At 40.1% G+C, this 27,289-nt stretch overlaps 2 protein-coding genes across 14 annotated transcripts in view; both read right to left on the bottom strand.

Moving 5' to 3' along the window:
- SERGEF (secretion regulating guanine nucleotide exchange factor) overlaps nt 1-10,359 on the bottom strand; it is a 200,504-nt gene extending 190,145 nt beyond the window's left edge. For 7 of the 11 annotated variants that reach the window (XR_004323270.1, XR_004323271.1, XM_032488906.1 and 4 more), the window contains exons 1-4: nt 10,246-10,359; nt 6,358-6,493; nt 5,016-5,171; nt 2,219-2,313 (exon numbers count right to left, since the gene is read on the bottom strand). Coding sequence is in view for 9 of the 11 variants with exons in the window: in XM_032488906.1 (XP_032344797.1) it covers nt 2,219-2,313; nt 5,016-5,171; nt 6,358-6,493; nt 10,246-10,305 (447 nt within the window). In the remaining 2 variants the exon portion in view is untranslated. Of the gene's footprint in view, nt 1-2,218; nt 2,330-5,015; nt 5,172-6,357; nt 6,494-9,811; nt 10,105-10,245 lie in introns of those variants that run through there. The other 4 variants (XM_032488907.1, XM_014568097.2, XM_032488910.1 and 1 more) reach the window with 4 other exon arrangements.
- Nucleotides 10,360-11,458: 1,099 nt separating this feature from the next.
- The window catches only part of TPH1 (tryptophan hydroxylase 1), a 38,323-nt gene continuing 22,492 nt past the window's right edge, over nt 11,459-27,289 (bottom strand). For all 3 annotated transcript variants that reach the window (XM_032488905.1, XM_006195130.3, XM_032488904.1), the window contains 8 exons: nt 25,522-25,622; nt 22,684-22,751; nt 22,340-22,536; nt 21,674-21,809; nt 20,825-20,951; nt 19,216-19,311; nt 18,324-18,457; nt 11,459-17,805 (listed from right to left, as the gene is read on the bottom strand). In XM_032488905.1, coding sequence (XP_032344796.1) covers nt 17,631-17,805; nt 18,324-18,457; nt 19,216-19,311; nt 20,825-20,951; nt 21,674-21,809; nt 22,340-22,536; nt 22,684-22,751; nt 25,522-25,622 — 1,034 coding nt within the window. In that variant the 3' untranslated portion in view covers nt 11,459-17,630. The remainder of the gene's footprint in view (nt 17,806-18,323; nt 18,458-19,215; nt 19,312-20,824; nt 20,952-21,673; nt 21,810-22,339; nt 22,537-22,683; nt 22,752-25,521; nt 25,623-27,289) is intronic.

The raw sequence follows: 27,289 nt of genomic DNA, 5'->3' as shown, positions 1-27,289 counted from the left end.
ACCCTACCTTCCCCTAAAAAGAATTCAGTACTCCCTGCTTTGGGGCTATCCATGCAGCTATCACAGTTCTAACATGGTAATGCATGTAGGTGTTTCTGTCTCTAACATGTGTTAGTAAACTACAAAGCCCTCAAATGCTAGGACTGGGTCTTACTTACCTTTGTTCCCCCTGCCTAAACAACTTATACCCAAGAGTTGCTATTAAATAAATGAATGCATTTCTATTATATTTCACCTTGGCACATTCTTCCCATTGTTCTATAGGATACAGCCTGTCAAAACACAGCCTTCTATTGTTCTATAGGATACAACCTTCTGATTCTGTCATCCAACATATTTTAACTGTTGTTCCTCTCTGTCATTAATCATGTGACTTAAGCTAAATTAATTATAACTTAAATGTAGGTTCTTAAAAAGCCATCTATTTGTAACTGGAAGCTTTAACACTCCCCACAACAGGGACTACAGAATCTAGATTTCCATGTACACCATGTCTGATAGACTGAATGTGTTCTCCTCAAATTCATATGTTGAGACCTAATCCCAACATGATAGTATTTTAAAGTGGGGCCCCTGGAAGGTGATTAGGCCATGAAAACAAGGCCCTTATAAATGGGATTAATGCCCTTATAAATGACACCCCAGAGAACGCCTTTGTCCCTTCTGATATTTAAAGACTCATCAAAAAGACAGTTGTCCATGAACCATAAACTGAGCTCTCACTAAATGCCAAATTTGCCAGTGCCTTGATTTTGGACTTTCTAGCCTCTGGAGCTGTGAAAAATAAATGTTTGTTGTTTAAGCCACCCAGTATATGGTATTTTTGTTAGAACAGCCCAATGGGACTAAAACACAATGGAAACCATGACCCCAAATAATATCCCACAATACCAGCAACCAGAATTCAGCAAGAAGACAGGAGCAGAGCCAAGCTCTTTGCAGTGAAAACAGATCTCCCCCACTGTTATTCACAGTTTAAGGAAATTAGATACAAGTAGAGCAGCTTAGGTGGTGAAACTCATTTTAGATTCCAGCATAATCTCTCTAAAAATTCGCTTACAATATCATCTTCACATAAATGTGTACATTTTAAGCCTGATACAGCAAAAAGAGCTCTGAACTAAAACCAGGAGTTCTACCTAACACTTGTGCTATCTAATATGGTAGCCTCTAACTCCACATAGCTATTGAATACTTGAAATGTGACTAGACTGAACTGAGATGTACTCGAAATAAAAAAAGAAACACCAGAAAAAGACCTAGAATAAAATAAAGAATATAAAATATCTCATTAATAAAGGTTTACATTGATGACATATAAAATGAAAGGGTAATAGTTTGGATACATTACTTTACAAGTTATTAAAATTAGTTTTACCTACACATCATGACCTGGATGAAACTTGAAAACATGAAGTGAAAGAAGTCAGACACAAAAGGCTACATACTGTATGATTCCATTTATAAGGAATGCCCAGAATAGGCAAATGCATAGAGACAGATTAGCAGTCACCAGGGGCTGGTGGCAGGGGAAAATGGGAATTGACTGCTATCAGGTATGCAGTTTCCTTCGTGATGATGAAAATTTTCAGAAATTAAATGATGGTGGGGACTGCACATCTCTGGGAATACACTAAAAACCCACTGAACTATACATTCTTAAGGGGTAAAATTTGATGTTATATGAATTATACCTCAATAAAGCTGGTCTTTTAGAAATAAATTTCATCTGTTTCTTTAAGTTTTTTAAATGGTGCTCTGAGAAAAAATTTTAAAACACACACATGGCTCATATTATGTTTCCACTGAAGAACACTGGCCTATGCCTTTTGCCTAGCTAGTGGTTTTAATTTAAGCAAGTCACTTCCAACTGGACCTGTTTCTAACAGTTCCCACTATTACTAATTTTAGAATTGTAAAATGTCATTCATGGCATTATAAGATATATTACTTTTATTGCTTCATTCCACAAAAAATTATAACATGAAAAAAAAATTACAAGGTGTATGAGAACTAACAGGTTTTTCACTTACAACATCCATCCCTCCTACTTAATTTTTCCCAGGAGAACCTGAGTTTTTCAACATAAATTCTAACTACTTCATGCGTTTTCAGGGGCCCAGTCAGTCTTATAGCCCAGGGAGGGGTAACTGTGACTGACCCCTTGGAGATCCTGTAACAGGACACAGGCAAGCTCAAAACTAGGTGCTGTCCTTACCTCAACGGCCTGGGGAAACACACACCTCCGAGGCCCGTGAGGAACTCCTAATTGGCCAAAGGAGTTGGATCCACATGACAGAACTTGACCATTTTCTGCAAAATACAAATGCTTGAATCACAAATCTAGGAAGTGCCCATCCACAGATGACTGGATAAAGAAGTTGTGGTATATTTATACAATGAAATACTACTCAGTGATAAAAAAAAAAAAAAGAATAAAATAATGCCATTTGCAGCAACATGGATGGACTTGGAGATCATCATTCTAAGTGAAGTAAGCCAGAAAGAGAAAGAAAAAATACCAAATAATATCATTCATATGTGGAATCTAAAAGAAAAAGAAGAAAGAGGACACTAATGAACGCATCCACAAAACAGAAACAGACTCGCAGACATAGTAAACAATTTTATGGTTACCAGGTGAAAGGGGGTGGGAAGGGATAAATTTGGGAGTCTGGGATTTGCAAAGGTTAACCACTATATATAAAAATATATAAAAAACAAATTTCTTCTGTGTAGCACTGGGAACTATATTCAATATCATGTAATACCTTTACTGAAAAAGAATATAAAAACGAATATATGTATGTATATGCATGACTGGGACATTGTGCTGTACACCGGAAATTGACACATTGTAACTGACTGTACTTCAATTAAAAAAAAAAATCTAAGAAGTAAGACATGTGCAACCAATGGGTAAATGCTGAAGGATGAGAAGAGCAAAGGGAATGAGAGGAGCGAGTAGGGTCCTGTGCTTCAGCACATTCAATCCATAGTCCCTGCTTCTATTCCTCTAGGGATAAAAGCCCTGGGCACTGGGCTGAGCATTCTACACACACTGCCCACTACACTACCTAACTAATGACAGATTAGCTGTGTAGAGCACTTAGCCCAGTGCCTGGTGTTGTGATGGGAAGATACTTATCCCCCACTTTTCATATTTCCATGGGATGGGATTTCCATTAGTCTGGTACTCCAGGCCATTCTCCCTGCCCTTCCCCATTCTCACTGCTTTCTAGAGGAAGAGGGGTCACCCAACCGATTAGTGAATTTGGGAAAAGGAACAGGACACGTATAGCTTGGCATCTTCCTCTCAGGCACTCTGGGCTGACACACAGTAAGGGTTTCCCCTGGTGGGGAGCCCTAGAGATTTGGGGGTAGGTTGGGATCAGAGGAGTGTTAGCGGAACCACTTAGACTGACAATTAACCATGTCCTTCAGCTTAACCTGTATCAGTAAAAAGCTGATAATTTGATCTCCAACTATGTGACCATTCGGTGCCTGTCTCACAGTTAGTCCCAAATGTGGGCAGGAAACAGCGTTATCTACTGAGTCCCCACAACTCGATGCAGGCTCACACTAGGTACTTCATACATGACAGCTATTGTTCAGATTCTAATAATTAGTATCAAATTCAACACACATGATGGAACCCCTCAGCAGAAGGGATACAGTGACACCCGAGCAGGATTTTAAAGGCAGGATAAGAGTTCATCAGCTAGACAAGAGGGTCTGCTCCAGGCAGAGAACAACACATACTGTTCGGTACTACTAGAAAGCAAAGTACGGGGAATGTGGAATAAAAGACAAAGCAAAAACAGGGATGGGTAGGGAACAGTAATTGAAGGCTGTGTGCTAAAAAGCTTAGGATAGGAGCTGCGTCCGTGAGAATTCACAAAGGTTTAGGGCAGGTGACATGGTCAGAGGATGCCCTTGCCAGAGGACTGTGACAAAGAGGGAGAACTAGAGATAGTCCAATCCAGAATGGCAAGCTAGACCAGCTAGTCAGAACTAGAGATAGTCCTTTCAATCCAGAATGGCAAGCTAGACCAAGCAAAGCTGAAGAGAGAAGTCAAAACAGCTTCCAGGGAAAAGTCAGCTGTTTCCAAGAGGATTATCCTATTAACCCGCTGCCCACATCCCTGTGCACCCTAAATGCTATCTGGCTTCACAGAGCCTAGACAGTTCTGCCCAACCATATTTACTCTAAAAGAAAAAAAATCTCTCATTGAGAAAAGCTGCCATTACTGTAATGGCAACTTCTGATTTCCTCATACATTCTCACCATGTTCCCCCATGAGGAACCCTTATCCAGCCCTACCAGCCATTCTGCCCAGGCACACAGCTATCTATCAGGAACTTCTGGGACGGCAAGTGGCCACCAAAAGTGATCTAGTCCATTCCTCAGTCTCTGGCAAAAGCTTTCCAGCCCAGTCTCCTTTACTGGTTGTTGTTGTTGCTATTGTTTTAATTTAGGGGGGGAGGTAATTAGGTTTATTTATTTATTTACTTTTTTTTTAACTTTTTTTATTGAGTTATAGTCATTTTACAATGTTGTGTCAAATTCCAGTGTAGAGCACAACTTTTCAGTTATACATGAACATATATATATTCATCGTCACATATTTTTTTGTTGTGAGTTACCATAAGATCTTGTATATATTTCCCTGTGCTATACAGTATAATCTTGTTTATCTATTCTACATTTTGAAATCCCAGTCTGTCACTTCCCACCCCCCTATTTATTTACTTTTTGATGGAGGTCCTGGGCATTGAACCCAGGACTTTGTGCGTGCTAGGCACAGTCCCTACCACTGAGCTATATCCTCCCCGGCTCTTTTACTGTTAAATCTCTCCTTGCAAAATGCACCCTGCAACTTCCCATGACAACCAGAGAGAACATCTGTGTTTTTAAACACAAAGAGGATTTCATTTAATCAATGCCCCCACCATCAAGCTCTTCTCACCCAAAGTCTTTTCAACGATAAAGATTTACCTAGGAGTGAACTCACCTGTAAGTATAATGGTAAAATCCCAGCCACAGGCCACCTGTTGGACAGGACAGCCAAGGAGGGATTTGCAAGGGGTAAAATACAGGACCTCCTCTGTGTGACCGAGCCCCAGTTGCCCATCTTTGTTCAGGCCACAAACAAAAAGGTCCCCTTCATCTGTAAAATATAAAGATTTCAGCACTAGTGTGCACAGGGGAAATTACCACTGCCGAAACGAATAAAAGGAGTTAATTAATTATTTGGAGTCACAGACCCGATAACTTTCTTTCCACCCAAGTTAGTAAGCTATGCATGTTAATATGTTCTGGACCCAACGGCATAGAGCCAAGGGGCTCCAATCTAATATCTAAACGGAAACTCTAAGTCCCACAGCAGTGGCCAATCAATCATCAAACTAAGCATCTTCTACAACAATAAAAGCCAACATTTATTCGGGATGTAGAATGTGCCAGGTACTGTTCCAAGAGCCTCATGTTTGGGGCTGACTTATTCTTTAGGTACAGTGCCTAGGGCCCACAAAAATGTTTTAACTTAAAATAATTTTTAATAAGAAAAAATGTAATAAGAATATATAATACTAAATCTAGCCTGGATTATATTAATCTTTATATCAGTGCAGCTGTAAATATAATTTTAAATATTTCTTTATGGAGGAAGAGCTTCACAAAGGCAAAAGTGTCAAGGACTCATCAAGGTCATAATGTAGCCCTGTTAACTCACTGATTCTCATTCACCATTATTATCCCCATGTAACAGAGGGAACTGTGACACAGAGAAATTAAGTAATTCGCCCAAGGCCACACAGCTAATAAATAAGAGAGCCAGGATTTGAACTCAGGTGGTTTGATTCCAGAGCTCATGTTCTTAACCAGGATGCAACAGGCCCTCTTTTGCAATATTATAGCACTTGTAGTACTTGTTAAGTACTACCCTAGGTACTGTGAGGGAAGATTAAGGAAAATACAAAGTTCTTGCTCTCAAGGAATATTCAACCTAACTGCAAAGACTTCTAACTCATATGTGAAAGTTAAATAGAAATATATGGAATAAAATGTAATGCATGTTGCAACTCTGCCACTATTTGTCTTGTAATCTTGGGCAAATTTACTCTCTGAGTTTCATTTCTAGGGAGAGGGAGAAGGGTGGGGGCGGTGGGAGAGAGAAGGGGTGCTTAGATCTCTGACATCCTTCCAGTTCTGACAATCTAGGATTCTCTGATTTGATTCCTTCACAAAAATGCTTTCCTCTGCAAAATACAAAAGGCTGAAAGATGGCAATATAACACTCTAGGGGAAAATGTCTAAATAAGAAAATGAGAGACTATATTCTCAAAGGAAGTTACCTGTAACAATAGCAGAGTGGCCCCCACCTCCCGTGATCCTCTTGACACATCCAGGTTTACAGAAGTCACTCAGTTGCTGGGGCAAAAGTACGTCTTCCTTGTGGCCAAGGCCAAGTTGTCCATAGCTATTTGCACCCTAGGGATAAACAAGCCAAGGATGAAAAATTTGGGAACCCCAAATGTCAATTTGAATCTATCTTTCATCTGATAGATATCTGACATCCCTCTCAGAGCCTAGAACAGATGAGATTTCATAGGCTCATTCTTAGGAAGTTGTTTTATGCAATCCATACTTAGACGGTGGCCCCATCCCCAGAACACCACGATTTCCACGTGAGAGGAGCCATCAGTGTCCACAACTTAACCAGTGATACTCCTCACCTTCCCCTGCCAGTGTCCCAGAGCACATGTGTTGCCTTTGCGGGACAGCACAGGAGTTCCTTCTGATAAAGCTAATTATTTAGGGAAGGTAAAGAAAGAAATAATGAAGAAAAATGGGAACAAAGTGAGGGAGAATTGCACTAGAACTAGTTCTTGTCCCTTCTGCCCACACCCTCACCGGGAAAACTGGCAATGACTTTCTGGAATCAAAGTTAGCTAGCTTTTTGTGCCCTCAAGCAGGGCATATTATTGTTATTTCATTTGTACAGTGAAAGAGGTTGGCGATGATCTCTAAGGGCCTTTCCAAGTACAACGTTTTGTGACTGTAAGACTCACATGGTGACATTTCTCTAAGGAAACAGATTTCCCCTTGGTGGGCAATATGTCTGTTATTGTTATTACACCATAAAGGTCCAGAATCTCTAATCTGAAACCCTTGCAGCCAGATTATTTCAGACCCAGAATTTTGCAGACTTTAGAAAAGCAATACTGTATATAGATCATATACACTGCTGCAAGGTCCACATAAGAAAAAGAGTATTATTTCTGCAGTAAATAGTACAAATACTGAGTTAGCGGGCACAGACTATAAATAGCCTTACGTCAGGTCAGTTTGGGGTTTTCAGAGATTTTTGTATTCAAAATTAAGAGAAGGGATTGTGGACCTGCAGGGAAGATCTTATGAAGAATCTGGAAATCCTTATCATTTCTCCAACCACTTACTGCTGCCTGGTTCTTCCTAGAGATGAGTAGTAAAACCTTTAAAATGTGTTTGTTTTTGAAGACACCTGAATGAGGAAGTGATTTAAAGTAACTACAAAAAAATGCATACATATACACAAACTCCTGCCCCTGAGGTTTATTCCACACTATCCTGGGCTGCAAAGACTCCATGCTGAAAGAGCAAGCCAAGCAGGGACACAGGTCCCAGAGGCCCTCGGGGGCAATATTAGCTACCAATTCCTGAGTGCTTCTCCGTGTGCTGGGCATTCACCTTTAATCCTCACAACAGAGGAGGGGGCATTATCGCTCTCATTTTACAGATGAAGAAACTAAGGCTCAGAGAGGTTAAGTAACTTTCCACAGTCACACAGCTGAGTAGGCAACAAGTCGAATGGCCCGATCCTTTATTTTACCATATTTCTCCTTGAAAAAAAAAAAAAAAAAAAAAAAGGCATATATGGTGAACCAGCCCAGAGCTTATGTAGCAGGAAGCTAACTGTAGGACCCTATCTAAAATAGCACCCCTATCATTTTATGCCCTTTTTCTGCTTTATTTTTCTTCACAGCACTCCTTGACATTACATTCTGTACATTTACTCATTTACTGTCTACCTTCCCCACTATAAAGTAAACTCCATGAGGGCAGGAACTTTGTTTTGCTCACTGCTGTTTCCCCTGCATCTGAAACAGTGCTGGCCCAGAAAAGGTGTGCATATATTTCACAGTGAATGAATGTAAGACCATATGAATCCCTACCTAGGAAAGACCAACTGAAAGACCCACACAGTGTGAAGTGGAGAACATATGCACAGGATCTCTCTGTTAGCTGTGAGATCTCCATGCTGCCCCTTTACCAGGGCTACAGGCTGCTGAACAGAAAGTGATACACCGGCATCATGGGATTCAAATTATGGCACCAAATTTTCGTAACACATCAAGAGGCCCTATATCCATAATAAAGCAAAACAGAAGGAAAATGTAATACAACCTATTACAGCTGTATTTGCCTTCCTTCCTTACAAACACTCCAGACATCACATCCACCCCCCTCCAAAAGGTAAATCTCTTTGTTATGGACTGATTGTGCTTCACTGAAATTCATTAATTCCCTAAGCCTAACCTCCAGTACCTCAGAATGTGACTGTATTTGGAGACAAAACCTTTAAAAGGTAGTTAAGGTTCAATGAGGTCATAAGGGTGGGACCCCCAATCCAATATGACTGGTATGCATTTAAGAAACACAGGGATGCTCTCACCCACAGAAAAAGACACATGAGGACACAGCAAGAAGGCAGCCATCTATAAGCCAAAGAGAGAGGCCCTAGATGAAACTAAACCTGCTGACACCTTGATCTTGGACTTCTAGCCTCTAGAACTGTGAGAAAATACTTTTCCATTGTTTTAGCCTCCCAGTCTGTGGTATTCTGTTATGCAGCCCTAACGAACAAATACACCCCTCCACACAGATATTGCCGCAGAAAGAACACACCAGCAAGCCTCCAAGCACAGCAATGAGGTTAGGTTCAACGATATTATTGTCTCAGTACTGACCAGGCCATGTCTGAGGGCTTTTTCTGTCAGATGTTTCCTCTGTCCACAGAGACCCCAGTCCCTGGCCTGGGAAAAACTCCCACACCAGGCACACACCCAATCCCTGATTTCACCCCCAGCTCAAGTGTCACCTCAAAGGCTTTCAGACAGCCAGACTACCTCAGGCCACACCACACTCTCCTTCTAGTAGGCAGCAGCCTTACATTCAACAAATGCTGCCTGGTACTGATAATTACCATTTTTTAGTCAGTACATACTGGTTTTAACAGCAATAAAGGTCTTATTCTCCCACCCTCCGCACCCCCTGCAACAGTAGAGCTGCAAGACTTTCACTCTTGTGTTTTCCCCAAAAGTTCAGTACATAGCTCGGCACACAACAGGTACTCATTCACTCACCAGTCAACACATAATTTACTGAGCGCCTTACAACGTGCCAGGCACCAGCCAGGCACCATACAAGACAGGCACCGTGCCCACCCTCATGACGCTTACATTCTAGGCAAAGAGACTGACATTAACAAGTTACACATCTCATTACAATTGTGATATGTGCCATGAACTACAAGACACTACGTCTGCTTATTCCTGCGCATCTGGTCGCTTGCCTGCCACACACTCTTGTGCACAGACCTCCTCTCTCCCAGCCAAGAAACATAAAGATGATCTCTCAATGCTCGCGTCAAACCAACACCAGCGCAAACTCCCACGCCCCCAGTGCAGGCAAGATCCAGTCACAGCCGAATATCAGCAACTATGCAGGGTCTCCGCCTTGTGCACAGCCCAACACCGCAGGCCTCACCCCAAAGGATGCTCCCGCCAGGCTGGGGTGGGGCTGGTGAAAGGGCTCCATCCTGCTGGCAATGGGCGGGTAAGGAGCACAGGTGGATCCATACAGCTCTCTCCACAGAGCCCTCCACGCTGTCTTTCCCGGCGCTCTCCGGGCCTGAAGTCGTGAGCGAAACCAGACACTCTGCCTTGGAGGCAGGTTCTTCCCACCGCGCCGCAGCCCCTCCGGTCGGGACTCCACCAGCCAGCAGCCCCGAAGTCACCCCGTGAAGACCCTTCCCTCCCCGCGCTCTCCTCCTCAGCTCCCAGCCCAAAATACTGCAACACAGAGCCCGGTTCGGACCTCGGCCGCTGAGCCCCGGAGCCGCCCTCCCCGAGACCCGGAGCTCCCAGCGTCTGTGCGCCCCTCAGTCCCAGCGGCCCCGGCCCGGGGGCGGAGTCACGTACCCAGGCAAAGAGCGCGGCCGCAGCAGGGGCGGCCTCCGAGTCGCTCCACTCGCGCTCCATGCGAGGACGCTCCGCCGGCGCTTCCGGGAGGGGCCGGCGCAAGGGCGGGGCTCTCCGGAGGAGGGGCCGGCGCAAGGGCGGGGCTCTCCGGAGGAGGGGCCGGCGCAAGGGCGGGGCTCTCCGGAGGAGGGGCCGGCGCAAGGGCGGGGCTCTCAGGAGGAGGGGCCGGCGCAAGGGCGGGGCTCTCAGGGGGAGGGGCCAGCACGCGGGAGGGACTGGCGACAGGCGGCATACGGCCCGCACCCGGAAGGGTCTGTGGTTGAAAGGGGCCCGAGCGGAAGGAGGGGCCGCGGACCGCGCTTTCGAGGCTCCACTAACCAGGCGCGGGCAGGAGCCGAGCAGCCGCCCCCGGAACCTCCTCCCAGTCGACTCTCCTGGGCGCGCTCTGAGCGTTTCCGCCCCCAGCCTCCTGTCTCGCCGGGCACCTCTGCTACTACTTCTCTCCGCTCTCACTGTATTTTTAGTAATAATTTTATACGATTGCACTGCGCTTAGCAGTTCACAAAGCTCCTTCTTTATCTCCCTAGAATCCCACGACAGCCAAGAGTGGCTGACAGGACAGGGATTGTATCAGGGAAGACGAGCCCGGGAGAAGATGGACAAGGGTCCCGACCCAGCGTCTAGGCTGAACTGTCTTTGGGCCTGCTTTTGTGTGCGGTTGGCAAAATCTGAGGGAGCTTCTTGGTGCCAGTGTAGTGTCTTACGTCGTTGGTGTCGCCTTTAGCGCCTGACACGGAGCGGGAACTCACACCCCGCCCTCGTAGATTCCTGAAGAGGCTGGTTATCGTGGATTCCTGCCAGGGCGGCCTTCTAACCCTCAGCGTTCCCAGAATGGCCTTGGCCCAGATTCTGATTATCAAGGTAATAACTGGATAATTTTCACCCAACAAAGATTTTCATATAAAATGGCTTTTATCAGACACCCTCGTACACTGCTAGAGGGAACTAAATTAAGTACAGTTTTCCTGAAGGAAAATGTAGCAATGCATATTACGAATATGAAGATAGGTACTTAGATATTTAGCTAGTAATTCCAATTCAATTTGTTACCAGGAAAAGGAAATAAGAATTACCTTAGTTCTTAGTCACCCGAAAAAAAGATTTTTGACGAGAGACAGAAAGCATGATATAAGCAAGATTTTTATTAGTGAAGTTAAAAAAGTAAAACATAATACACTCCCGAGAATTGGGAGCGGGCCAATCCAAGAGAGGAAAAATGGTGCCATTCCCTCGTTTTCCTTGTTTTTATATCCTGATTTAGTGATTGATTGATTGCTTGATTGACAACTCAGATTCCCTGCGCTCTGATTGATTGACATCAGGTTCCTTGTGTTCTGGATTGTTCCTTTCCCCTTCCTCTCCTCCTGCCCAGTGCTCATTTCTATCTAAGCTACCTAACAAGTTCATTTATCACCAGAAAAAAATAGTAACTATGCATAAAACCTTAGACTGCACGTTATTCATTATGGGGTTACATAAAATAATAAAGAACTTAAAGAAACTAAAGTCCAAAAACAAATTGATTAAATTATATGACCGTGTAAAATTGAATACTAGCTGCCATTAAAAAACACGTCTGGAAGATAGTAAATAAGGGAAATGTTCATGATATGTCATTGAAGTAACTATTATACCAATTTTACACACACACACACACACACACACACACACACGCTAAATGGTGGATTACAGGTGGTTTTTATTTTCTTTTTCATGCTTTTTTGTACATAACCCACGTTTTCCAAGCCAGACATTATCTTGTCAGTACATATGGGGTCATATTAAAGATGAGAGTCTATATTGAGGAGTTCTTGATCCCTCTGCTGACCCAAGCCTCCAGTACTCATTACTTATGCCTGGGAGGCCCTGGGGAGTGTCTCTGGTACCTCTCACTCAGTCCCCTCCCTGTCTTTCACTCCACCCAGTCCTTGATGTTTCTGCCTGTCAAGACCACTTGAGGGCAGCACCTCACCTTTACCTCTCCAGCCTGTGGCATTTTGAACATGGAGAACCATGCTAAGAAAATTGCAGACTTTAGAGAGGCAATGCAGCTCTTCATTCTCAAGGAAACGTGATGTGAAAAAACTATACTGTGTTTTCTGACTGTTTTATAGGAGTAGCCTTTTTAAATTCTGACCATTCTTTTTAAGCATATGTAATAGGATGTAAAAATGGGACCCTTCCCCTCTCCTTTTTGGCTGAGACTCTAAAATATTAAGTGCCAATTCCTCTCACATTATAAAGTGAGGCACAAGACCACCAAAGCAGAACTTGTGTAAGAGGTGTCTAGAAACCAGTGTATCACTTCCAGGCTATGAAAGAGGTTGGAAAGGTTGAGAGAATTTTGATAGAATATATGTGGCAGTAGTTGTCAGTGTGATTTGAGTCCTGCCCATCTCATGTCTAAGGAAAGGCATGTGTCAGCAGGGCCAATAAGAGAGCTTGGTATGTATCCTTCCAGATTAGGGCCTGGGCAGGTTGCTGTCCAATTCCTGCTGAGAAATGTTCAATGGCTTGTGGCCAGATGACTGCTCTGATAGTTGAGCAAAGAGAGATTGATGCTTTGGAGAGATCTTTCATGTCCAGAGTTTTTCAAGACAAAAAATGTCTGAGTATCTCCCCTATAAGTGTTCCCATTCATGAGTAAATTAACAAGCGGATGGATGGTCTTAGACCCAGATCAAGGGAATTTCTGGAGGGGAGAAGTGACACCCAGAAGAGTGCCCACCACTATATTCCTAGAGGCTGAGGAAGATGAATTCAACAGCCCAATCAGAGAGGTACATTTACCCATATCAAGAGATCCCAAAAAATAAGAAGTGGGAAGGTCTTTCAAAACACCTGAGAATGAGTCATCATTAAATATTTACCAAGTACAGAAAACACATATGCCAACTCAGCATTATCAGACCAAAAAAGAACTTCCTACTCCTTACCTCTCCTCCCCATCACTATTCCCAATCCTAGAGGAGCCAGAGGCATCCTCATGAGCAAGGAAGGAGGAGCAAGAAGATAAAGATGCAAAGCACACCTCTTCCTTTCTCTGTTCTAGAGAAGAAAAACTTTAACCTTAAAATGTAATGTTCTGAACTTTTACAAAAGACAGGAATTTTAAAATACTGAAATGAGAGAGAGATTAGAAGCTAAGGACTTAGAGTGAGCAGAAAATCCAAGGCAGGGACCTGAAATTTCATCCAAAGGGACACGGAGGAATTACCCAGAGTCAGTTTTAATAGAGAGAGGGGCTGGGAGAACACAGTTGCTTTCCAATTTTATCCCTTGAATGTACATGCATCAGTACTTAAGGTAACTTACAATTATATTACTATGTTATATCCCTTAATACAATTTCTTGGAAGTGCTGAGATGTTGCACATGTCACTAACTAGGTCATCCCATTAGCAGCTTGGGTGAGCTGGAGTTCTTGAATGGAGGTGGATTTAAATTATTTGATGGTATCATTTTCAGATGCCTTCTCTCCCCATAAGAGGAAAATATAAAGCATTTTGAGCCATACAGCCTATTTCTGTACCACACAGGTTAGGAAATTTTTCCCGTTAGATTATCTTATTTGCTTCTCTCAATATTACTGATAAGTATTGTTAGAATAATTATTTTATAGATGAGAAAACTGAGGCTCAAAGAAGTTAAATGATTTACTCTGAGGTCAGATTTCCACTTTTGATAAAGGTAGATTTGCTAGCTGCAGACCAATTCTTTCACCAAAAACAATTTTAAAAGCTGGGGGAAAATATTTTAAAAATCTGTTTCAAGTCTTTGGAGAGCTATCAAAGCAGCCAGTACTTGAAGGTCCAAGATCTAAAAGCTGAGAGATTATATTTGGCACTACTTTTCTGTGAGAGGCATTTGCTAATTAGCAAGCAGTGACATGCAGGCTAAGAAACTGGACTGAAAGCCGCAGCTGAAAAGCTGAGAAACTGAAGAGTACTTTTAGCAATTTTATGGGGCCAGGGGGAATGAGAGTATAAGAAGGGAGAAAAGTAGGAGTCCAGGGTCCCCATGGAGAAGCCCTGGTTCACATTCATAGCTTTCCTTTGGGATCCCTAAAGGGCTGTACCTTAAAAGTAGAGGTAAAATGGAAATAGATCAGCCCTCGCAAAGCTAAAACATAGCTTCAAATTAATTGGCTTAATCCCTAATTGGACTAAGACAATCTTCCTCTGCCATTATATTCTGCCTGCTAGAAGCAAAAGCTCAATCTCTCTGGAGGAAATTAAAATCATCCAGAAGCTATGAAGAATCTCTGATTAGGAGATTAATGATTCTTTACATATGGATAATAAATTTCTTTTTACAAAGTCCTCCCACAGTACAATTCTTACAATAACCCAGTGAAGTAGATTTAGCTCCTTTTACAGATGAGGAAAATGATTTTAAGACTTTATCAAGAACTCCAAAAAGTGGTTACTAGGTTCCAGGTGTGTTTGACTTCCTTTATATCTCATATTCATAGGTTTTTTTTTTTTAAGAAGTGTAAGGATGTTACAGATTTCTGAAGCTACCAAAATTGCTAATATATATTTAAATCAGTTTTTAGCATACGTTTGACAAAAAATAAATCCTTGTTGAGAACACAAATTTTGTGTCCTTTTATTATCCAGCTGAATAACAAACTAGCAAATCATAGATGTATATTATATAGTAAAATAAAGACTAGACTGAAATAGACTACGGTATCTTTATACGTTTCCTAGAAATTAATATATAACCTCTATTACATGTTCCATTAGAGAATTCTAGAATTTTTAATTTTTTCAGTTTGCAAGTGAACTTAAAAATGAACTATAAATCTGCACATTTTGGTGTGTCATTACTACTGTTTAACTCCAAATGACAAAATAGGCAGATTAAGAAATGCAGGCATTCTGGCAACCCACTTTTGGAACATTCTTCAAAAGTCAGGAAAATACCATCTATGTCTCTAACTAATAACTCACTGATTAGAAATTATGAACCATACTTTTGGTTCAATTCTTTCCTCATGTTTTAGTAACTGTTAACATATTCCTTGAAGCTTTGAAGAAAAATATTTAAAATGCATGAAAGCTCTAAAACTCTCAGGATTCCTCATTTACTAAATATCACAAAGTCAGAGCTTAGAAGAAAGAGCTAAAGTCAATCATTAAATATTTCCATTATTCTGAAGATGTGAATTATAATGGTCATGTCTCTAACATTTTCTTTAGTGTGCTTTAGTCACAGAGTGATTTGAAATATTATCATTTAAAAATTCAGTAACTATGATTCTTTACTGTGATCAAAGTTGTATGAAAATAACTGGATATAGTATGCATAATTTGCTGTTATTTGTTATCTATCATGGTTTGATTAATAGATTTCCTTGCAACCAAACACACTACCTAACCAATATTTCACTACCTAACCAATATAACTACAAACTACCTAACCAATATTTCAAATGGGTTCAGATTAGCTGACTTAGATCTGCTACAATCAAAGGTATATGTAACTGTTGATCAACTATTAAAATTTATAAGTAATATAAAAATCTGAAGTAGCATGAATTAATCTTCCTAATTCTATTTACTTTATAACATAAAATGAAATAAATTTTTAAGAGTTTTTAAAATAATTTCTTTTGAGATCTAAAAAGAATTAAGTATCTAGTGGTCTGATGAAATAAAACATGTTAAATGGTATACAATTTGACTATTAATGTGAAAAAAATTAAGAGCATAGTTTTCTAAGAAGCTGATAAAAGAATGGAAAAATTGGTTGAAAATATGACCCTTAATATACCATTAATAGAAATGAAGTCACTGGGAGAGGGAGCTGATGGGGCATAAGATTCTGAGTTCCTTTTTGGACCTATAGACTTTGAGATACTTGGCAGGGCTACCACGTTGCACAGCCCCATTTCATTCTACATGAATGGTGCCACAAGAAGTTATACAACACTGGCCTAATTTGGGACATCTAGATGGAAATATCCAGGAGGCAGCTGGACTTAAAGAGGCAAAAAATCAAGACAGATGTCAGGGTCTTAGAATTGCAAATATATGAGTCATATGAAACAAGAATTGAAGCCATGACCATGGATGACATTTTCCATGAGCAGAGAGCAGAGAGAAGAGGGCCAAAGACAGAAGCCTGAGGAAAGTGTTCCTTTGGTAGGTAGGGGGAGGAAAGAAGGCAGTACTGGGGAGTCCAGCTTTACCTGTGTATATCAGGCCTGCGCCCTGTACTACCCCGCTGACACCACATAAAACCCAGTGCTTGCAACCTTCATTATTATAGTGTTGGTCCTAAAATGCTCTTCTTGACCTATCTTACACCATTTCCGACCCATTTCCCCACCCTCGACCCTCATGACTGGCCTTCCTATGTATAGTCTCACATTATACCTTGGAAATAAAGTGCTTGGGACTGCTTTTACAAATTTAACTTTGTGCGTCTCTCAACTTGCCTCAGTTTGAATTCTCCCTTTGACAAACTGTCTCCTGGTAACCTGAGGACAACCCCTGGGGCTGCATGCTTGAGTACAGGGCTTTGCAAGTGGCACCCCCACCAAGTTCCCCTTGGTCCCATGAGTAGGACAGATAATCTAAAACAAAACCAGCATCATGCAATGCCATAGAAAGGAAAGAGTTTCAAAGAGGATAGTCACTTGGGAATGGGTTTCCTAGTGCCTACTTAAAAAAAAGTCCCAAATTCTTTGCCTGGACCTAAGGATTATACGCAAGCCAACCTTTCTTGACTTAGCTTTTCCTATTTCCCTGCAAGACACTACACAGGAAACTAGACTACTTGCTCTTTACTAGGTATGCTTCAGGCTACTACTCTGTCTTTTGCTCAGGCTAGCAGCAGAGACAGCTGGTTTCCTATTAAATTTAGGACCAAGCTCAGCCCAAATTCAGTTGGTAAGTAAGATACTTTAGAAATAAGAGGATCTTAGGTAACAATATGGATCAGCTCCATAATGCCCATCAAGGTATTTTAAGTGATCATAAAGGTCATTTTACTCAAGAAGGATTGTGGAAAATAGAATCAGGCTAGGACTAGATCTATCCATTGGGTCAAGCAAATTCTTTGTGAAAACCAGAGTGGTCAATGAATTGTATGGTATCTGAATTATACTTCACTAACGCCATTACTGAAAAAAAAAAAAAAAAAACAGTGGCTAGAGTATCCAGGTACAAGTTTCAAAGACTAGTGGTCCATTAAAGAATAGGAGTAGAGAATATTTGGCTGCTGTCCTTCCACAACCAGGTCTTCAAAGCAATAGCTGGCCCACAGGCCTCTGAATTGATGCTCAGATGCTTTCGGGATTAGGCTGGCAACTGTCAGATGCTCAGCTGCCTGCTGACCTTCGCCAGGGCATCACTGACAACATCAAGGTCATGCTGTAGCTCGTTCATGGCGCTGGTTATGCTCTTGGCATCTTTCAAGATCTGAATACTCCGTGTATATGGATTATACTTCACTCCAAATGGACGCCTGATTGTTTTGGTAAATTCTCTATTTAAGAAAACAAATGAGAAGCAATCAATTTCTAGGAGGAAAATAATGAAAACTAAACAGTGTCCATTAGTCAAAAAATTAACATATCTAAATCCTGTGCATACTTCAAGTCCTTTCCCAAATGCCATTAAGCTTTCCCTGTTACCCCATCTGGAATGAATTGCTCCTGAAAAAAATGCAGAACAATGTTTTTTTTGCCCGTTTCATCTATATCTCTCAAAGGCTTCCTAGTTGTTTTATTTGTATACAGTTTATTTTTCATATTACATTATAAACTCTCTATGGGAAGGAATGGGAAGAAACCAATTTCTCAAAGTATCTGATTCATAATTGCAACACTGAACATCATGATAAACAACATACCCTAAATATTTACTGTGATAGGGAGATAAGTTACAGGCAGAAGAAGCCTGGTGGGCTTCTAATTATCCAGCTGCTTACTTCTGTGACTTGCTACCATTATTGGACCTCTTTTTTGCAGAGGAAAATTAAGGCATAAGGAAGATATACTTTACCTCATTTTCTCCTTTGCATCTTCAAAGCTTTCAGATACAAAGTAGACATCCTGAAAAGTTGTGATGAGACACTCCTGTTTGCAGGTAATCTTGGGATCAAAGGGCTTTACTTTGGCATGTCCAGAAAGTGCATGCTAGAGGACAAGGAGTCAGTGAATCAAAGAATATTTTGAAATTTTGAAATTTTCATAGATCACAATCCACATGCAACTGCCAGAACCATACCTCTGAATGTGTTACTAATGCAATGGGCCGAACCTATAATTCCAAACTTATTTCCTACGGTTCTATTTAATCCAAAATATACTCCAGCAAAATAAATGACTTACTGTTCCCTGTAAATGCCCCAAGATCATCTCCATTGTTCTAAAGCTGTTCTCCATGTAGGAGGTGCCCAAGGGTCTTTATTTATTCCCACATTAGGGCATCTACTTTCTACCCTGCACACTTATTCCTATACATGACTTGCACCCACTACCAGGTGGTAGGCTCCTTGAGAGCAAGACTGTACCTTGGACAATATTTCTTGCATATCCATCACTCAATAAACATAAGTTCATTCCTTTATTGGATAAATAATAAATCTCAAAGAATTCCCTAGAAATTACTGAAGTTATTGCTAGCACACCAAAAGCGGTGAGGAAACAGCAAGACTTTGTGAGCAAAAGCTTTAAAACACTTTTTTTTTTAACTTAAAAGATCTATCAGTCCTCTGAATAGATATTTATATCTATTCAGAAAACTTAGGAAATAGAGAAAAATGCCTCTTAGGTAATATTTCCCGCCACCCCAAGTATTTTCCACAGTAAGCTTTTGTTCAGATCCAAAACTTCCAGGTCGTATCAATTATATTAAGTGAATATGGTTATGTGCAAAGATTTACAACTCTTACTTTGAGTTCACTGATAGAAGAAAGCAAGCCAGCACCAAAGACTCTTAGCTGCCCCTCTTGTTTACACAGACCAAACTCCACAGTGAAAAAGTAGCACTGCAAAAAGATAGCAGTATTACTTTCACATCCTGAATGACTGGATTTAAAGCAAATTACAACTCTTAGTCACTGACCCAATGTACCCTGGAATAGACTCCAAGACCCCCAGACTAGCTCACAAATAGTTCTACAATCTGGCTTCATTCCAAACCAGACTTCTCAAACTTCTGTTCCTAGAACTCTTATACACTCTTAAAAATTACTGAGGACCACAAATACTTTTTGTTTATGTGGGTTATAATTAGCCATATTAACCATATTAAAAATATAAACTGAGAACATTTTAAAATGTTCACTAATTTTAAAATATAAGCCATTTTATAGTAACACAAATAACATTTTAATCAAAAGTAACTATATTGTACAAAACAAAAAAAAAGATGAGAAAAGTAGCATTGTTTTACATTTAATGTCTGACTAAATATTGTTTAATGTCTGGCTGGAAAACAGATGGATTCTCATATCTGCTTGTTTTTAACCTGGTGCAATAGGTTGTTTTGGTTCAAGTATATGAAAAAAATTCACCCTCATACAGATAAGTAGCTGGAAGAAGGCTGAATATTATAATAGCCTTCTCAGATAATTGTGGATATTCTTATTTGACACTACATCAAAACTCAATAAGTAGTAGTTTCTTAAAGTGCAGCTGCAACGTGGAATCTGAAACCGTATCTAAGAACTCTGTCTCTTACATTGAAATCTACTTTGCATTTTGAATAGATCTTTCCTCCAGAACTCTGCAAAAGGGTTTCAGGGACCACCCCCCAGGGGTCCCCAGACCACAATTTGAGAAGCACTGTTTTATCCATCTATAGTCTATTTGACACCACCTCCCCCACCCTCACACACTCTGCTCCAGCTTCTTGTCATTTCCCCAGATACACCAAGCACCTCCTGTCTGTCCTTGGGTGCACTCTTCCTGAGATGCTCTTTCTTCTTTTCCTGGCACGTGAAAACATTAATCATCTTCCCTGGGCTAGTCCAGATGCTCATCTTCCTGAAACCTTCCCCAAGCAGTTCTCTGTGCTCCCAGAGCACTCTGCCTAAACTTCTCTAGAGACTTGTTCTCATTCTAACATAACTGTCTGTGTATAAGTTCCTTGAAGGTAGGAACCAGGCCTTACTCATCTTCGTGTTTCCAGCATGTTGTCTTGTACCTAGTGCTCAAAAATAGTTTTAGCATCATTTTTAGGGAACCTGTCATTTTTACTAAAAAGAAGAAGACATACAAACTATTAACCTTATTGTACTCATGTTCTCTATTTCTCTACCTTTTTTTAAAGCTCATGTTTTCTTTTGATAAACCTTAAATTTTTCCATCCTCTTTTAATGTTATTTAAATTATTTAAATTAAATTAAATTAAATTAAATTAAATTAAATTAAATTAACTATGAGCAAAGACAAATTTTCTAATGGTCATCTTGAATACATCTTTTTAAACCACACAAATGCCCACATCCCACCCCAGTTAAGAATTACTAATGTATACAGCTATTTCCAGATTTATACCGTTGCCAGTTTTTGAACAGCCTCTTCTGAAGCTCCAAGAGAAGCCAGGCCAATTTCTTGGGAGAATTGAGCAAAACTAGGTTCAGCCAAAAGAGGGACATGACCTAAGAGTTCATGGCAGGTATCTCTGAAAAAGAGGTACAAACATCACAGTCTGTTGCACTGTGATGCTTAACATAAATGCACAATCAACCATTCAATCAAACCAAAATCTGATCTTACTTTTACCTGAATTGACCAGGTGGTATTACTTTGGAAATGGACCACAAAGGACACTATTACAGTAAAGAAACTATTTTGGTTCAAAGCCTTGGACACTCACACACACACACACACACACACAAGTACACACAGATACAGATGTCCACATCTCGCCACTCCCTCCACACACAAATCAGGTCTCTGCTCAACGTCACCATCTCAGCGAGTCCTTCCCTGATCACCCTTTTCAAAACAGAAGTACCCACACACACCCCGACCTCTATCCCCTTTCCCTGCTTTATTTTTCTCCATGGCACTTAAAACCAACAGACATTCTACATACATATTTACCTGTTTGTTTATTATCTATATCCCCCATTGGAATATAAGCTCTATGAAGGTAGAAAATTTTGTCTGATTGTTTTCAGTGTTACATCCTCTATGCTTAGAACAGCACTTGGCACCTAGCAGGCTGTCGATTAATAATGGTAATAATAATGGCCAACACGTACAGAGAATGGAGCGTGTATTACTACATGCCAGGCACCACTCAAAATGCTTTACATGTGCTAATTCACTTGATCTTCACCAAAAACTCATGATGTAGGTACCATACTGATGAACGGATGCTGCAGTAGAAGTACTTACGGCTCTGGGGTATAGAGGGGATCTGAACTGTGTCTCACATACTGTGTACAGTGAAAAACTCGAAAGGCTAAACCTGATAAGAAATCTCTTGGTGATAAGTAACCAGCCACAGGACGGATGGAAAAACCTGTGCGCTCTGCAAAGCAAAGGAGAAAACAGAAAATACTGCGAGTGGGTGTGGGATTTTTGCATGAACATTCCCATGGATACAGAACTATCTCATGAGCCTGTTCCATTTTCAAGTGGTTCTTTTAGCAAAATCTTCCCCATTTTGAGCCCAAAGTTTGCTATTTCTATCCATTTGTCCTTTACTTAGGGCCACATAGTAATCCCTCTATTACACACGATGACCTTCAAACACTTAAATAAAGCTGTAAAGTCCCCTAAAATTCCAGGTTAAACATCCTAAGAGTCCTTCAAATTTTATTTATAGGATACATTTTCCAGTCCCTTTATAATTCAGCTCACTTTCTTCTACACTTGCTCCAGGTTATGACTTATGACTGTCCCTCTTCAGAAGTGGTGCCCAATACTGGATCCAATTCTCCAAGACAGGAGAAAAAAATTCTGACCTCCTCTACAACTGAACTTTATTCCTCTATTAAAAATTCTGTCATAATGAAAAACAGAGTCCAACATTCCCCTTAAAATCAATTAGCTCATTACCTTTTAAAAAGTTTGAGACATCTTCCAGTTGTGGGATATTATCTTCCTGGTATCCACAGTATTTAGAAAGCAGAGGTAAGTTTTTGAGATACTCCCTGCAGGCATGGGTTGGGTAAAGTTTGTTGAGCTCTCGGAACACGGTTCCCCAGGTCTTAATCTCCTCTTCAGTGAATTCAACCTTAGGAATGGGGTCTCCACTGATGAGATAAAGAGAGGAAGTTATTTTGAATTATCATTCAATAAACAGTAGCACTTATTTTCTGTTTACTAAATGAGTATAATTTACTCTATTCATTTAGTTTATTATTTCAAAGTTGGATAAGTTATTTTTATAATACACTTACTGTTTATAGTTCATAGCCAAGTCTGCAAAATACTTTCGTCTTTTACGGTAGACATTGTCTTTGAAGCCCTGATAATTAAAGAAACGTTTTTAAATATCCATACTAAAAATACTAGACAAATGATTTTAAAAATATTTCATTATTATTTGAGTGATTATGTTGAAAGGCTGCATAATTGTTATTTTGAGCAAGCACTGTTTAGAAATATATGATCATTTTTATTTTAAAGTCAATGTTATAGGACAGTTTAATATGATAGTGGCTACAAAGATAAAAGATTCTATACATACAAAATACTGCAATAGCTACAAAAACAGAGTAGTTCTGAAGAAAAAGAAAAGTACCACCCTAATTATACACATGGCTCTTTTCCAAGGGTGAATTTTTTTTCCTAATCATTTGACTATAACTTCAGTTATATTTTCCTGTAAAGTAATTAATAACACAATGATAATTAATAATACTTGAAATCATGGCAACTGAATCCAGCCTCAGATTTTATTACAAAATGCAGACATATTCATAATTTGCAGAAGCAAATAATGATAATAAAAACAGACAAAACAATAACATTAGAATTTATACCTATGAAAAATATTTAAGAAAAAAATAGACAAAATAAGGCATCAAAAAGAAAATCTTCAGAGGATCTAGCCAACAATACAAAATAGGAAAGACAGGAAGGACGCTTGAAAGGAGAGAATGAGACCCGTGTTTAACACAGATTTATAGGCCTTTTCTCTGCTCCTGGTCTTGTACTGAAATCCAGAGAAACACAGCACAATCTGGGTCTTCAGGCGGTTTACTTTAACCAATTATTATGAAACAATATGATAAGTGCCTTATTAGAGGTATGCACAAAAGAAAAACTCATAATCCAGAGTATGTGAAAGAGGGTAGTGCAGGTCAGGAAAGGGTTCCTATGCTAAGTCTCAAAAGAGGAGTGGAGAAAGCAGGGGTAGAGGGAGTCTGGGGGGTGGAGGACAGAAAGCACAGCACAAGGACAGCGCAGAAGTGAAAAACAGCATGCTACACCTAAGAAAACACAGACAAACCACTGCTGCTGGAGCCTGGAGAGTGAGGTGAAACACGGTAAAAGCTAGTTAGTGGCCTGTGAGAGCATGGATTTTAGTCTTTCGGTAATAGGAAGCCACTGGGATTAAAAAAAAAAAAAAAAACAGCTTTATCAAGATTAAATTCACATATAAAATTGACATTTTGAAGTGTATAACTTTGTGGCTTTTAGTATATTCAGTGTTGTGCAACCACCTCCACCATAATTTCAGAATATTTTATCACCCCAAAAAGAAATGTACCCATTTGCAGTCTCTTCCCATTTTCCCCTCACCCTCAGCCCTTAGCAACCAGTAATTTACTTTCTGATTCTATGAATTTGCCTATTCTGGACATTTCATATAAAAGGAATCACACAATATATCACCTTTTGTGACTGGCTTCTTTCACTATCACAGTGTTTTCAGTGTTCACCTATGTTGTAGCACGTATCAGTATTTCATTTTTTTTATGGCCATTACTATTCCATGTTAGGGACATACCATGCTTTACTTATCCATTCACCAGTGGATGGACATTTGGGTAGCTTCTACCTTTTGGCTGTTATGAAGAATGCCTCTATGATTTTTGTGTGGACATATGTTTTCAATTTTCTTAGATATGTACCTAGTGTAGGTGCCACTTGATGATTTTTAGGTGGAAGAGGGGTAATGGTCACACTGAGGCTTTAGAGCATTCTAGTGACTATGTGGAGGATGGGTTTGAGGGGGCAAAGCTGGAAGCAGAAGACCAGGCTGTGGGAGTAAGAATAAAAAAGGAATAAATTTAAGAAATATTTAAGTGAAAATCAGCAGGACTTGGTAGTAGGTCAGTAAAACTGATTTACATACCTTTCCGTAAACATGCCCCAGATTTTTTTTGCCTCTGAAACTTTGATCATTTTGCAATGAACTATCCTTCCTCTCCATTGCTTTCCTGCCAAAATTCTTTAAGGCCAATTTAAAAGGTTGCCTTTCTCTGATCTCTTCAGCTAGAAGTGTTTGCTGTCTTATGTATATCTTTAAGCAGTCTGTTCGCGCCACTTAGCACACATCATATTTAAATCCTGAATATGTTTACTTATAAATGTGTGCTTTACCTGTTCAACTAGACTGTAAGCTCCCTGAGGGCAGGTACAGTAATTTATTAATTCCAATAATTACTCAATAAGATGTTATAGAATAAATGGATCAGTCAGCTGGGGACTAAGCATAAGGTCACATTCATGCAGCTAATAAGTGGTAGAAGCTAGATTAAATCCCTGGTCTGTGAACACCGCAGCTGAACTTTTCCCCCTCCTGGAATCCTAGAGCTCCACAAGAAATCATAATGCTCTGGACTTACTAATTCTCCAACTCATGCCTGTACTGTATCCCACATAATTTTCCAAGGAAACAACTTCCTAATTCATCAATTATGCTGGAAAGCATAGGTGATAAGTCTTTCTCCTTCTTGTCTTTACTTCCCTCTCCAATAACCCATGCCCATTTTAATAGAAACTGACTGCAGATAGTCTTCACTGTAGTATAACTCTTGGAATAGCTCTTAGTAATAGGAATTCCAGGCACAGACAGATGTTCTGCAGCCAATGAAATTATGCTCTTTAATCACTTGGTCTCAATTCCACCAACATGAGGGACTAGTAACACTTCCCAAAATCCAGATTAATCAAGATCCTATTTAGTCTAGGGTAAGTACTTTCTCCAAAAAAGGAATAAAAATTGCCCTTAATTTTTTAGTTTGCTTTAAATTATTTTCATGAAAATATTTATTAAAAATATTTACAGGATGGTCAGCATCCAGTTCAGATCCATACATCAGAACTCTGTTGGCACAATGGTCCAGGTCAGAAATCTTCTTTGGAAACCAAGGAACAGCTTCCATACCTGCAAAATACAAAAACCACTAACAGCGGGAGAGACAATCTTAAATTAGGCAATAAGGAAGAAGAAACTAAGAAAGTCATAAACGTATCTGGATGAGATTTTTAATTTTACCTTCTATGTTGAGGCAAAGTGTATACAAGGAAATTGCTCTAGTTCTAATAAGTAAATCTTACTCAGAATTTTTGTACTTAAAAATATTTTGAGCCTTGATTTCCTAAATGTTAGAGAAATGATGTACTTTAGTAATAGACCAAAAATTCAAAAAAAATTTAAGCCGCATATTTAGTTATGCTAAAAAAGTAGATAAGGATGCACAACTTTACAGATCAAGGTGCAAATATAATAAAAACCCTGAATGTTTATCTTTGTTGATGAAAAGGATCTTAGAGATCATTTACATCTTTGCCACTCTGATCTTCTCACCATCCCTCAGACATACAAGCCTTGATAAAACTCCGTGTTTTTGTATATGCTGCTCTTCTAATCCCTGCTCCACCTCATCCTTCTGTTTTCCTGAGAATATCCTTTTTCTTCTTCAAGACCTAAATCGAATGAGCCTTCCCTGACCCTGTAGGTGGAGCTAATTCTCTGTGCTCTAGGTTCCTGTGATACTATGGCTCTAATTCTCTAAAAGCTTTTACTATGTTTTACTATAATGTATCTGTATATGGCTGTCTTATAGAAAAAGAATGGGAACAACTCTAGGGTAGGACTATTTATTTTTATATCTCCATTTCTTTTCCTTTTTTTTCCTTAATGGGGGGGCAGGTAATTTTTGGTTTATTTATTTGTTTATTTTTTTAAACAGAGGTAGTGGGAATTGAACCCAGGACCTTGTGCATGCTAGGCATGCACTCCACCACTGAGCTATACCTTACCCCCGTATCCGCATTTCTTAGTAGAAACTGATTGACACAAATTAGTGGTCCCTAAATATCAACCGAACCATTTAGACTCCACAAAACTCTTCATCTTATAGATGAGGTAACCAAAATCCAGAGAGGTGAAGTAATTTATCCAAGACAACTCATCTCCAATGGAAGAGAGAAAACTAGAACTCAATCCTTCTCGCTCCAGTTTAATGCTCTTTCTAACATACCCAGAAGAGATATTCAAGAGATTCAGCAACAAATACAACAGGGCACCAATCACTCAAAATAGACACAGGCAGAGTTCCAGGCTCCGGCTCTGCCAGGTGTTAACCCTTTAGTTGCTTGTGGTGGGCATGGGACTCCTGGGGAGGATGGGGGGCACATAGGCTTCGGGCCTGGTGGGGAGCACTCAAGGGACTCCGGGAGGAAGCTATCTACCAGTCAGAAATGGAATTAGTATGTCGATATTTTAATAAATTATAGCCATACAAACCCGTAACAGATGAATATCAGCCCTGATTACACCCCAAATATTGTGACATAATCTGAAAGGATTATTTTAAATTGGTTATCATATCTAAAATGTAACATTTATCCATTTGTCTTTTGCACCAAGTAAACTACAAGGATTTTTCCACAATAGATCTTAGCCTATATCTTTGCTATCTGAGTATCTGAAACCTTAGAAGGCTTTATTGCTTTTTCTTTTGGTTTTGGTGGAAGTGAGGACAAGGAAGAATGCTGTATTTCACATATAGAGTATTTCACATCATAGATGTCAGCAATTGTCAACAG

The sequence above is a fragment of the Camelus ferus genome, chromosome 10, assembly GCF_009834535.1.
Source record: "Camelus ferus isolate YT-003-E chromosome 10, BCGSAC_Cfer_1.0, whole genome shotgun sequence".
NCBI lineage: Eukaryota > Metazoa > Chordata > Mammalia > Artiodactyla > Camelidae > Camelus > Camelus ferus.
This window is presented reverse-complemented; position numbering and strand designations above follow the sequence as displayed.